Genomic DNA, 13,039 nt, shown 5'->3' with positions numbered 1-13,039 from the left:
TGCACGTCATGCGTTGGAACCGTTGCCCAGGGCCTCCATGCCTCCATCGCCTTGTTTCCTAAACAAGAGTGACAAATCTTATGTTCAAGTCATTTACTTTCCACTAGGCTATCTGAAATTTCTATTAGGAATGTTCAGATACTCTTAAGATTTTCAGATGGCACTGATGTCACAGAGCTCAACCACGAGAAATTTAGAAAGTGCTACCTGAATCCTCTTCTAATGGGCTCATCTTGGCTCTAATTGATTCAGACTTGCACACATGGGGTTGAACTAAGAGATATTCCCCAAATTGACATTTAGAGAGGAAAACAACCATCACTCATGCTTTTGTCTTAGAATAAAATATCCCCTTTAGCTCGTTCCCACTTACCCACTCTAAGCTCCTTGACATGGCTGTAGATCTCTCAGGACCTGGGTTCATCCTGGGAGCCTTTGACTCTGGCCCCCTGTCTGAATGGAAGTAACAGGCAGGGCCCCTGCAGATTCAGTAGTTACCCAAGTGCAAGACTCAGCAGCCCCCCTGGTCTTCCCAGACCCCTGCAGTCATGAGCTCCGATGCAGAGATGGCCATTTTTGGAGAAGCAGCTCCCTACCTCCGGAAACCAGAGAAGGAGAGAATCGAGGCTCAAAATCGCCCATTCGATTCTAAGAAAGCCTGCTTTGCAGTGGATGATAAAGAAATGTACGTGAAAGGTATGATCCAGAGCAGGGAAAATGACAAAGTCACAGTCAAGACCCTGGACGACCGGGTAAGTGTTGATTTTGTCTTCGATTATATAGGCGTCCTTGTTTACCTTTGGAGTGGACTATTAGAAATTGCATGCTGGCCCATAGCAACTTGAAGTTTGAGCAGAACTTATGAATAATTTGTCCATTGTGCAGTGAAGTAGCAGGTGAAAGCTGCTATTGCTTGTACCTTTGCTCCTGCCTCTTTCCTTCTCCTAGGACTTGGGCTTTCAGGGGTTTGGTGGTGTTTGCTTTGGAGGAAAGCAGCAGGTGAGGGTGGGAGAGGGTAGACTGTTTAAGGGAGAAGGTGAGGCTGTTTGCTTCAGGATGGGCTGACCAAATACAGCTCTCTGGGCTGCAGAGTGATTCTTTCAGAGAAAGCTCAAGGGACATTGCCTCATTTAATATGGAGAATCACTGTGTGCTGTTCAGTGCTTGCAGGACATCCATCAGGTCTAGGTCACAGTGTTGGCCATTTTGCAAAATATAGGAAATCTCAACACCTGCTTTCCCTAAGTTTACCGTCTAGTATAAGCATCAAGGTATATATGGCAGGTTCGTATCTCAGTTCACAAACTCAGGCATGTGAAACAGATCTTGATTTTATTTTTATTATTGAGCTTAACCTCTGATTTCAGACCCTTTTCACTGGTCTTTTTCAGTTAATCTTGGGGTCCCCACGACCTCAGCATTGTGTCAGATTTTCAGAACCTTACACAGTACCACACCGGGTACCCACTCCTTCCTGGATGATCTATTAAGAAAAAAGTCCCAGTCCCTAAAGATTCAGGATAGAGAGACTTTTCTACCTCCCCGTCTGCTACCCTGGGTGTCCGTGTCTAGTCCAGGGTGCTGGGGCAGGAGAGCCTTCCTTCCTCAAGAAATTCGGTCTACACCAGCAAATCCCTTTCCTTTTACCTTTTCTGTAAAACCCTCGAAGCTCTTCTAAGGACTTAGGCTTTTAGAAAACAAAATCCAGAAGGTCTTTAAGGCTCTTTCTCTTTTCTGTCCTATTTTCTACCTCTCCTGAGGAATGGAGTAGAGGGCCAGCTGTATGCTTGAAAGGGGGTAGAGGCAGGAAAAACACCAAGGGGAGAAAAATTAAGTAACAGTCTTAAAATATTATCATCCATGAACCATGATGCAAATCCAAACGTTTTAACTATTAGAGCAGAAGTACAAAGAATTATAGGAGCCTTGAAGCAACAGGGGAGCAAGGAAACAGGGCATGGAAGAGCTGGCACTTGAGATAAGGTTTGAGGTTTTCTAAATAAAATTTCATTGAAGATGAGCAGGATACTTAGGTGGAAACACAAAGAACACATCGAGCAGTTCTAACCTGTCAACTTTGGTCTTACTGTAGTACTCACAGCAAATACGGTGGACAGCCTGCCCTGGCCTTGGCTACCCTAAGCCCCAACTGGCTACCCTGAGGGCAGAAGGGCTCTGAGGCTCTGCACACCTGTAACCCGGTCCTGGTGCACACCCTGGTGCACACTGCTGCAGGATGACTGGGGACAGCGGACTAGAATGGGTTATGGAGTTTGACCAGAATCAGATTCATCAAAAATAATTATTTGTGGATCATCTCAGGGCATGGAAATTGTCCATAAGGTTATCCATCGTAGTAGGGTAATTGCCACACAATATCTCACTGGTTCCACCACTCCAGTACAGTGGGGTGTGAGTCGCTGGCTCTCCCAGTCAACTCCTGCTTTTCCTCCCAACACCCAGACGCTCACTCTGAACAGTGACCAGGTGTTCCCCATGAACCCCCCTAAATTTGACAAGATCGAGGACATGGCCATGATGACTCACCTGCATGAGCCTGCTGTGCTGTACAACCTCAAAGAGCGTTATGCAGCCTGGATGATCTACGTGAGTGCCTGCAACGTCTCTTTTTATTCCGTTAATTTCTCTGAATTAAAAAGCAAGATCCACGTGTTGAATTTTCTGATTTCCCCAGACCTACTCGGGTCTCTTCTGTGTCACGGTCAACCCCTACAAGTGGCTGCCGGTGTACAACCCCGAGGTGGTGACGGCCTACCGAGGCAAGAAGCGCCAGGAGGCCCCGCCCCACATCTTCTCCATCTCTGACAACGCCTATCAGTTCATGCTGACTGGTGAGTCATTTCTGTGATTCACTTTTTTTGAAGTTGTTCTTAGTTAATTATTCAAGCCCTTTACAGGCTTTGTCACCTGAATGCCCAGTGATCAAAGTGATCTTAGGAGACTCAGATGATTTGGAAACAGAAAACCAGGGCACGGCATCTTCCACCACCAATCACAGCGCATGGCAAGGCCAGTGGTCACGGCTGAAGCCACACTTAGCTCATGATTCTTTGGGGGGGTGTAGAAGACAAGGAGATGCCCTGTCCCTACCTCCAAAGAACTCCTGATATGACACACTTGGAAGAGAAACTATATCAGTAGCCACTTAGGGAACGCAGAATTGGAGAAATGGGTAAAGCAGTGTCCCTTCACCTGCCTTCTTTCCCAGACTCGGACTCCCCTCCCCGCCCCTAAATTTCCAGAACGGCATTGGAAGTAGAGATATGGTAATAAAATTGTCGTGCCATTATGCCTATCATCAAGTCTGTCTGCTCAGTTTTCACCTGCCTGGATTTGGCATAGACACAAGCATTTGAGATCTGCAGATGCTTAAAAAATCATTGAATATGATGGTGCCCACAGTTCTGTCATTTCTATCTTACACTCATAATCCTTGCCATTTCTGAAAATTTAATATTAATATTTTTCATTAAATTTATGAAAGTTACATTAATTATAAAGGAAAGGTTAACATAATATCTCTACTTCTATTAGTTTGCTATGGCTGCTGTAACGAAGTGTCACAGACTAGGTGGCTTAAAAAATAGAACTTTACCGTCTCACAGTCCTGGAGGCTGGAAGTCTGAGATCCGGGTGTTGCAGGGTTGGTTCCTTCTGAGGGCTGTGAGAGAGAATCTGTCCCCTGCCTCCCTCCTAACTTCTGTGGTTTGCTAGAGAAACCTTCGGTATTCCTTGGTTTGCAGAAGCATCACCCTGATCCCTGCCTCCAGTTTCACATGACATTCTCCCTGTGTGCATTCTGTCTCCAGGTTTCCTCTGTTTATGAGGACACCAGTCATGCCAGATTAGGCCGCCATCTTGACTAATTACACCTGCATCTTATTTACGTCACATTGTCAAATAAAGTCATATTCTGAGATATTGGGCATCAGGATTTCAATATATGAATGTTACGGGGATGTAATTCAATCCATACACTATTATAAATGGAAAACCACTGTCGCTTTCCACAAGAGGAAGGTAAATGTAAAAGGAAAATGCAATGACAACCCATCAGTGCCTATAAATTCTAATTAGAAGCTGTGGCCTCCCTCAGGCTCTGAACCTGAGACTTGCTTTCTTTGTTAAAAAGGGAGATGAGACAGTGCTAGCAAGGAGTGAAAGGTCTAAGAACAGGGATGACTTTTACACTGCGGGATTCACTGCTCCCTTCCCAGGCTGCTCGTGTTGCATGTCCTACATTCGAGAAATCTGCACGAATTGTCTGAAAGATTAGACATGCCCAAATCATTAAAGCCATTAACTAGAGCCCATGTTTTCTAACCATCCCCAATGTTGCCCTGTTTCTGTATTCTCTTTGTTGTTTATTTGATTTGTTTTGCTTCCCTCTGCATTTCTAGATCGAGACAACCAGTCCATCCTCATCACGTGAGTAACCCGTGTTCGCAGCACGATGACTGGGACACCACTGCCGTGTCTTCTGCTCTCCTTTATCCCCTTCCTTTTAAACCCACAGTGGAGAGTCCGGGGCTGGGAAGACGGTGAACACCAAGCGTGTCATCCAGTACTTTGCAACAATTGCAGTTACTGGGGACAAGAAGAAGGAATCTCAGCCCGGAAAAATGCAGGTGAGCAGCTGCCTGCATCTGGGGGCTTGCTGGAATGAGTGTGTTTGAAAGACTGATTGAGCACCAAGTGTATGCAAGGCATGCACTAGGCAGAGATGGGTAGGTAAGAAAAACTCTGTTTCTCCTCTCTACAGTGTCACACAGAACGCTTCTGACACCAAATGTGTGGGTTTTTGCCACACCTCACAATTCTCCAATTCTCTGTGGACACCAGCTGGGTGTCCTATAATTCAATTCAATTCTCACACTAACTACTTGGAGATAGAGAGTCACATCCCACAAGTTAAGGGCTCAGTCGCACAAGACTACCCCATTTCAGATACCGGTCACAAGTCCAGGCCTCCTGAACGTGTAACCAATGGGCTGTTAATTGGGGGTTCTCACAATAATTTACTAGAATGGCTCTTAGAACTCAAGGAAATGCTTTACTTACATTTACCAGTTTATTATAAAGGATAAAACATAGGAACAGTCAAATGGAAAAGATGCACAGGGCAAGGTATAGGGAGGGGTGTAGAGCTTTCATGTCCGCTCCAGACACACTACCCTCCCAGCACCTCCGTGTGCTCACCTACCTGGAAGCTCCCAAAATCCCTTTGTGTAGGGTTTTTACGGAGGCTCCATTACATAGACATGATAGATTAAATCACTGGTCATTGGTGATTGACTCAACTGTTAGCCCTCTTCTTCCCCAGACGTCAGGGGTGGGGCTGAAATTTCCAACCTTCTAATCATGTAGTTGGTTCCCCTGGCAACCTTCCCCACCGGAAGCTATCCAGGAGCCCCTAGCCATAAAGTCTTCTCCTTGGCACAGAAAAAGACACTTACCACTTCAGAGATTCCAAGAGTTTTAGGAGCTATGTGCCAGGAAACTGGATGAAGACCAAAATATATATTTCTTATATTAGTATCTCATGGGTCAAAGCAAGAAGTGATTCCACCCGAGTGGACTTGGGTTCTGGCACCAGCTCCCTTGGCAACAGCTGAGTGACTTTGACCAACTCCGCATGCTCCTCTGGAGAAGGAATTAGTCACACCAGTGGTTCTCAAACTGAAGCACACATCAGGATTGACAAGAGGGCTTCTTCACAAGGGCCGGTGGGGTCCCAGGCCCAGAATTCCTGATTGTGTAGGTGTAGGGTGGGACCTCGTATTTTACATTTCAAACACGTTCCCAGGTAGTGTTCAGGCTGCTGGTCCAGGGGCCACACTTGGAGAACCACTGGGTTCGACAGTAGTTTCCAAATTGCTCTGGACCAGAAGGGTAAGTAGTCATTGAGGTGAGGGTGAAAACCCTGCTTTCTATAGTGGACCTCTGAATAATAACTCTTATAAAATATTTTTTGCTACTTAAAAAACTTCTTCGAGAACGACTATGTCTGTAGTATTATCTCTTAGGTCACTTGCATTGCTCACGTTCTAGTTCTCCTGAATACAAATGTCTGTGATGTTAGGTAGGTCACATGCATGAGGTAATAGAAGTACATGTTCCATGATTTATATGAAATGTTATCAGAAAGGCAGTCTGGATGTCGTGACAGAGAGGGTGATGTTCCAGCCTGGAATTTGGCATGACTGGAAGTCACCTGGATGCTGTATTAACAAGAGCCTCTCTGGGATGGGACCTTGAGGACTTCTCCAGTGGGTGGGGCGGGGACTGTGGGTTCCGCACTAGCCACCAGGGGAGGCTGGTCAACGTCTGTCCCTGGACTCTGCCCAGAGAACCCACACTTTCGAGTCACCAAGGGGCTACTTCAGAAAATGGTCCAAAGTCCTCTCCTTTCCTCCTCTTGTTTATTACTAGGGAACCCTGGAGGATCAGATCATTCAGGCCAACCCGCTGCTAGAAGCCTTTGGAAATGCCAAAACTGTGAGGAATGACAACTCCTCGAGATTTGTAAGATCCAGTCCAATTTTCAACTATCCCCAAAAAAACACACCCTCTCTTGAAATGCTGGATATGAAAAATTGCCACATAAACTAGAATCTACCAGGCCAAATGACTCAGATCAATCTACCCACCTGGAATATTTTGATGCACTTTGAAGAATGTGTGGGCTTCTTCCTGGCAGAGGGATGATTTAGCTGTGCTTCCCTCACCAGTCAGTATCACCTCACAGTGTCCTGAAGTCACTCACAGTGATTCAGATTCCATAATTAGCAGTTCTTTTACTCTAAAAGTGGTCTTTCTGTGTAGAAACATTTTAAAATGTAAAAGTACATTGAACAATATCCGTTGACTTAGGTACAGAAAACTTGGTGTGCACAAAGTTAGCAGGTTTGACTTCTTCCATTCTAGTGGGCATTGGGAGCAGTGAAGGTAGGAGAAGAGCTCAAAAACTGGGACTAGCTTGATACTGAAAGATATGCCCCATCCTTGGAGATCTCACTTAAGATTGGCTCAACACTTAAGATTGGCTCAGCTGAAGAGGTATTTACTTCCACACTGGCAAACAAACATCCAACCCTCTGTTTCATTTCACTGGCTAGTGGAGCAAGTACTCAGAGGTGAAGCTCCCACTTATGACTGTAGTTGCAAAAGTGCACCAGAACTTCATATGCGTCAATGGTTGCATAATCTCAAGCTCACATTTTATTGTCACCCCTCAAAGATAAAATGGTTATCGGTAAGAAAGTAGATGCATCTATCAAGGACTATGGCTCTGAGCTCTGACCTTTCTTTCCTTGGATACGCACTTTGTACCTTTTGCATTGCCATTTCCACATCTGTCTTCCTGGGTGCACAACTAAACTCCTCTTCTTTGCAGGAGGTCTGGGGCCATGTTACATGGTCAAGGTGTGTTACACATGCCTGGACCAAGTTAGTTATTGCGCTAACCTGACACCAGCGTAAAATGGAAGACATGCCTTCAGGCGCTCCTGTCAATACCCCCTCTCATTTAGTTCATAGACCTCTCCTCTTGGCCCTGACCCAGAAGTCACAATCATTCTAGTTATTCTGTTCCTCCCTCCACCTTCAAAACATTCTCAGGCTAGGGGTGACTTCCATCTACTTCCATTAAGCAGCTAAAAATACTGGAGACCCAACACTTGCAATTCACGCGTATCTCCACTGACCCTTCACTAACTTTTCCTAGGCTTCCTTCAGAAAATATTGAGAATATTACTGAGTACAGACCACATTTCAGACTCTGTGGGTGAACAAGTAAGGCAACATTTTTGTCCTCAAATTTGCTGACAGTGTGGTAGAGAACCAATTAAGCAGATAATATAAGAAGGGGGCGCGCGCACACACACACATAAAATGTCACCTCCCAAAAAAATATCAGACAGACAATACAACCAGGTTATCAACTCAAAGGCATTATGAAGAGTTTGAGAATCCAGATATAACAGAGCAAGGTAAAAAACCAAGGAAGCAGTCAAGAATGAAGTGGTCCCAGGAAGGGAGTCAGAGAGCGAAACTGCGGGCATCCCCTGAGCTGTAGGAACAGGACCAGGTGCTTGAGTAGAGCTACCTGAGTCATGGCTGACCCAGCTTGGGAACTCCAGGCGCTGGCAAACAGAGAGGAGGGAAGTACTCATGCTCTGGCATCACTTCCCACCCGCCTGTGCTGGTACCCATGGAGGCCAGCCACAGAATCATGTAAGTCAAATAACCGTACTCTTTGTCCACCTGCTATTGAACAGGGGAAGTTCATTCGGATTCATTTTGGAGCCACAGGAAAGCTAGCATCAGCGGATATTGAAACCTGTGAGTCCAGACACTCTACAAATAACCTTGGTATTTGACCACAAAGTCATCTCTCAGGAGCCTGAAATCACATTATTTTTTGTTACCTTAGATCTCTTAGAAAAATCAAGAGTGACATTTCAGTTATCCAGTGAGAGAAGCTACCATATCTTTTACCAAATCATGTCAAACAAGAAGCCAGAACTAATTGGTAAGCCCCCCAGCTAGCGTTCTTATCTTCAAAACAAGCAACATTGGACAAAATCCCAGGATAAGCTGTGCATAAGATGTTAAAGGGATCTTGTGTTTCACAGACCTGCTTCTGATTTCCACCAACCCCTTCGACTTCCCCTTCGTGAGCCAAGGCGAGGTCACAGTGGCCAGCATTGACGACAGCGAAGAACTATTGGCAACTGACGTAAGCATGTTACTTCTTTGCATGTTTCCATGTAGAATTGTCGAGCTTGTGGACTGAGAGGCACTTAATGAAATAGTGGGAAAACTGGGATCCGGGCATGATACGTGATTAGACCCAAGATCTCAGAGATCAAGAGCTCAGAGAATGTGTAAGACTGGCCCCCTCCCTACTCAGCTCCACTGCGTAAGATTCCAAAATTGAAATCTAGAAGGTTCCCCAAAACAGGCCTTCAGTTCTATTTGCCAGCATTTTAATTAGAATAAATTTTTGCATTTATAGGGCCTTTAACATTTGTTGGAAATTTTCAAGTTACGAAGCCTTCAAGAAAATTTAGAAAATACAAAAAAAAAACAAAACCATAAAGCAGGAGAAAAGCCCATTCTGTACCAGTCTCTCCATTTGTCTACCTACCACCTTAGGCTCACCTAAGACACCCACTTCCTCAGTATACCTGTCAGGCCTGCGGCCTTTATCTTTGGAGGGTAGCTGCAGGATTCATAATCATAATAACAAGAATAATATCTAACTCTGTTGAGCATTTACATGCAGCAGGCACCGAGATAAATGGCTTTACCTGCATTATCTCATTTTAACCTCAAAAGCACCTCTGGCATAGGTACCACTATTGTCCCCATTTCACAGATGTGGAAGCTGAGTCTCAGAAAAGTATGTAATTTTCCTGAAGACACAGTTTGTAAATGACAGAGTGTTTAAAACCAGGTCTGCCTGACCCCAGAACTTGCATTTTTCATTAAAATATACTGTCTCTGAGCAATTCATCTCCACCTGTGCTGGCTCTACCCTCATCGAAGCTGCAAGAGCTTGTGGAAAGGGGTCTTGTCCATAGGGACAGTGCCCCATAACTAGCTTCTTAGCCTTCATTTGGTGACATTTCCAGGTGATGCTAATTGTTTTAAGGCAAATAAAAAATGTTCATAATCAAAGAAACTTCAGTTATCTTAAAGTCTAGTTATGCTAAAAGAAAAACTTTAGCCAAATTAAATTTAGCAGAGTTTAACTGAGCAAAGAATGAGTCATGAATCAGACAGCACTCAGAACCAGGAGAGGTTCGGGAGCTCCACCCAGCAAGGCGGGCAGGCAGTATTTATAGACAGAAAAAGGAATTGATGCACAGAACAGCTTGATTGGTTGCAGCTCCACATATGCCTTATTTGAGCCTGGTGTTTGGAGGCCTTTGCCCTGTATGGACATGGTCTGATCAGTTGGCAGCCTGTGATTGGCTGAGACTCAGCTATTTGGTACAAGAATATAGTCTTAGTTAGGTTATAGTTTGTTTGTGGACTAAGTTAGGTTACAGTTCACCACATACAGTGGCAGACTTAGACCAAATTTGATTTAACAGTTGTTATATATTTTTAAACGTGTTTCCCCAGTCTTCACTAATTTGTGAACACAGAAAGAGCCAGGCTAATGGCTGATGCAAGGCCTCCGGCCCCCAAGAAAGGTCCTTCTAAGGAATTCTACATCACCAGAGGGGTCTCATGTCCTCACTGTAGATGCTTTGCTGCCAGGTGCTGGCATTGCTCCTACCTCTCGCAGAGCTGCTCCTGGGTGATGGTTTGTGGCCAAGCAGAGGGAGAACGCTCTCCTCCCCCAAGGATGACGTTCTCCAAGAGGCTCCCCAGGCAGTAAAGCTCTCACCTGGCTCCTCTCAGTGTTTAGTGAAAGAATTCTTTCTCCTTCAATCTACAGCGACGCCTCCCTAGGACAAAGATATGCCTCTCTGAGATGGGATCTGGATTCAAGTGATGGCCATGATGGGCTCAGAATCTCTCCCCCATCAGTCAGCTCTTGACGTGGCTCTTCCTCCCCAAGGGAGGCGCTACTCTGGGGGTGCCTCACTCTTCCATACCATCCCGCTGATGTACTAGGTCTATCCTACCAGCTCACCAGACATGTCCAGACATGTTTCAATGGGCTGCAAACCCTGCTGCATAATCAATACATATACCCCAGAGAAGGATGTTTTTAGCTGAAACTTTTATAGTAGAAGATGAGCAAAGTGGTTACAAAACCAAAGCAGCAACTGCTGTAGCATTTGAAGTGACTCAGCCCTTTATATCTCCAGTCCCCAGGCTTACCACATCCTCCCTGTGTGACTTGGGGCAGGTTATTTACCCTCATAGAACCTCAGTTCTTCACCTAGAAATTCGGAAAAATCTGTACACCTAGAGGGTCCTAATGGAGATGTAATGAGATAACATACAGATGGTGCCTATCCCGTGCCTAGCACATAGAAAGGGCTCTGCAAATGTTTGCCCCTTTCTCATTTGAAAAATTATGTTACTATCTTCGATGGTCTTCCCTTCCCGATCTAATATTCTATAATGCATATTGTCTTGAGTCTGAACAATACCGGAATTCCTGGACCACAAAAGCAAACTCTCCAGCTGTTGGGCACTATTTCTCAGTCACTACCCATGACATTTCCTTCTCTCAGTACCATGCGATGGTTCCCAATAGCCTCCTCCAAAAAAAAGCCCCCAAATCCATGCACAGTGGGAAAAGATTATAGTCAGTTCTTATTTTATGGGATAAGACCAATAATTCACATTTTCTTCCCATAATTTCCATCCAACCACACAAACGTGTTAAACAAATGATCTTCAACCCCTAACATGCTGTCTCATGTACTAAACAAAAGAAAAGGTAAGGCCAGGAACCAGCTGCACATGGATCCCCGATCCCTACTGTGATGGCTGTCCTTTCTCTCTCAGAGCGCCATTGACATCCTGGGCTTCAGCTCAGAAGAGAAAGTTGGCATCTACAAGCTGACGGGAGCCGTGATGCACTATGGAAACATGAAGTTCAAGCAGAAGCAGCGAGAGGAGCAGGCAGAGCCAGACGGCACCGAAGGTAACCGCATCTGGGAAGGGGGCTGGGATTGGACTGTCCACCTGAGTTCATGTGTGGACTGGGCCACGTGAGATAAACTGCATTCATTTCAAGAGCTGCTCTTCCAAAATTATATAAACTGAATTTGGGTTGCCTGAAGCTCATTGTACATGCTCTGGGGAAGTCCACTCACTCAGTCAAGGGCTTCTACAGTGGGGAATCCTTGAAAAATAAAAAGCATCATTCTCATAAATGAGTAATCACCATCCACTCCATCTTTCACCATCGCAGTTTACCTGTTTCTTTAAGGTGAACTTCAATGAGAGGATATTGTTAAGTGAACTTCACTTTCTCTCTGCGCATATCATTATTAATGTCCAGAGTGCAGTCCTAATCCTTCAGGCCTAAAATGAGGGCCTTGGTAAAGTGAGGGCCAAGTTTTCTTCCTCTCATCACCTCCACCCCTGAGATCTGTTGAACTTGACCCTGAACCAAGATCTGGTGAACAAACTTCCTTCCCGTAACTCTCACCTGCTGGTCCCACCATTGCCCTGGGCCTCCTCCCTAGGAGGCCTGGAAATAGAGCAGAGGGCAGTGGGAGGGGGACAGACCCACCCCCTGTATGTCCTACGTGCTGGACTTCTTGTCCCTCACAATGCATCTTACAAGCTCCTTGAATAAAAGGCTGGCAACATGGGTAGTCCCTGGTAGTTCTACCTTTTGATTACATCCCCACAGTATGTGAAGCAGTGTGTTTTAAAACCTCAGGCAATAAAAGGAAACTATAGCCATGAATTAAAGGCCAGGAAAATCTACATGACCTTATCATTATCCTATGAAGGCTCCTCTGATTAGGTTAGCTCTGCCTGGGATAATCTCCCTTCTCATTAATTCAGAGTCAGTTGAGCAGTAACCTCATTATGGGAGTGATATCCCATGACAGTCACAGGCCCCTCCCACACTCCAGGGAAGGAGATTATACATGGCATGTACACTAGGGGGCGCTAACCAACAAGGGCGAGACTCCAAGTGTTCACTCAGGAAATGCTTCTGACTGGGATAATCAGGGAAGTCTTCCTAGAGGAAGGGGCACTGACTTGGACTTTGAAGGATGAGTAGGATTCTGAGTGACCTGGGGGAGAGACCAGTCCAGGCAGAAGAAATGTCATGAGCAAGGGGGCAGAGGAAGGAATGTGATGGGGACCAAGGGACAGAGAGAGGTCTACTTTTACTATAAAAGAGGATATGTGCAGTGGATTGGTAAGAGATGTTCGGGAAGGCCTTAAGTGCCAGGATGAATGGTTCAGAATGTCCATGGTAGGCCACAGAAGCCACTGAGACTCCAAGTAGCAGGGAAATAATGTGGACAACCCAGAATTAATCTGTCAGCAGCCAGGCTCACCAGAGTAGGGAACCTTAGAA

General features: G+C 45.4%; 1 protein-coding gene across 1 annotated transcript in view; it reads left to right on the top strand.

Moving 5' to 3' along the window:
* Window positions 1-548: 548 nt before the first annotated feature.
* LOC138392313 (myosin-13) overlaps window positions 549-13,039 on the top strand; it is a 107,706-nt gene continuing 95,215 nt past the window's right edge. Inside the window, exons 1-10 of the mRNA XM_069483083.1 lie at window positions 549-752; window positions 2,464-2,607; window positions 2,696-2,852; window positions 4,422-4,449; window positions 4,538-4,649; window positions 6,454-6,546; window positions 8,301-8,364; window positions 8,456-8,554; window positions 8,658-8,761; window positions 11,500-11,638. Coding sequence (XP_069339184.1) covers window positions 549-752; window positions 2,464-2,607; window positions 2,696-2,852; window positions 4,422-4,449; window positions 4,538-4,649; window positions 6,454-6,546; window positions 8,301-8,364; window positions 8,456-8,554; window positions 8,658-8,761; window positions 11,500-11,638 — 1,144 coding nt within the window. The remainder of the gene's footprint in view (window positions 753-2,463; window positions 2,608-2,695; window positions 2,853-4,421; window positions 4,450-4,537; window positions 4,650-6,453; window positions 6,547-8,300; window positions 8,365-8,455; window positions 8,555-8,657; window positions 8,762-11,499; window positions 11,639-13,039) is intronic.

The sequence above is a fragment of the Eulemur rufifrons genome, chromosome 9 (assembly GCF_041146395.1).
Source record: "Eulemur rufifrons isolate Redbay chromosome 9, OSU_ERuf_1, whole genome shotgun sequence".
NCBI lineage: Eukaryota > Metazoa > Chordata > Mammalia > Primates > Lemuridae > Eulemur > Eulemur rufifrons.
Note: the sequence above shows the minus strand (reverse complement) of the source record. Positions and strands in the feature narration are given on the sequence as shown.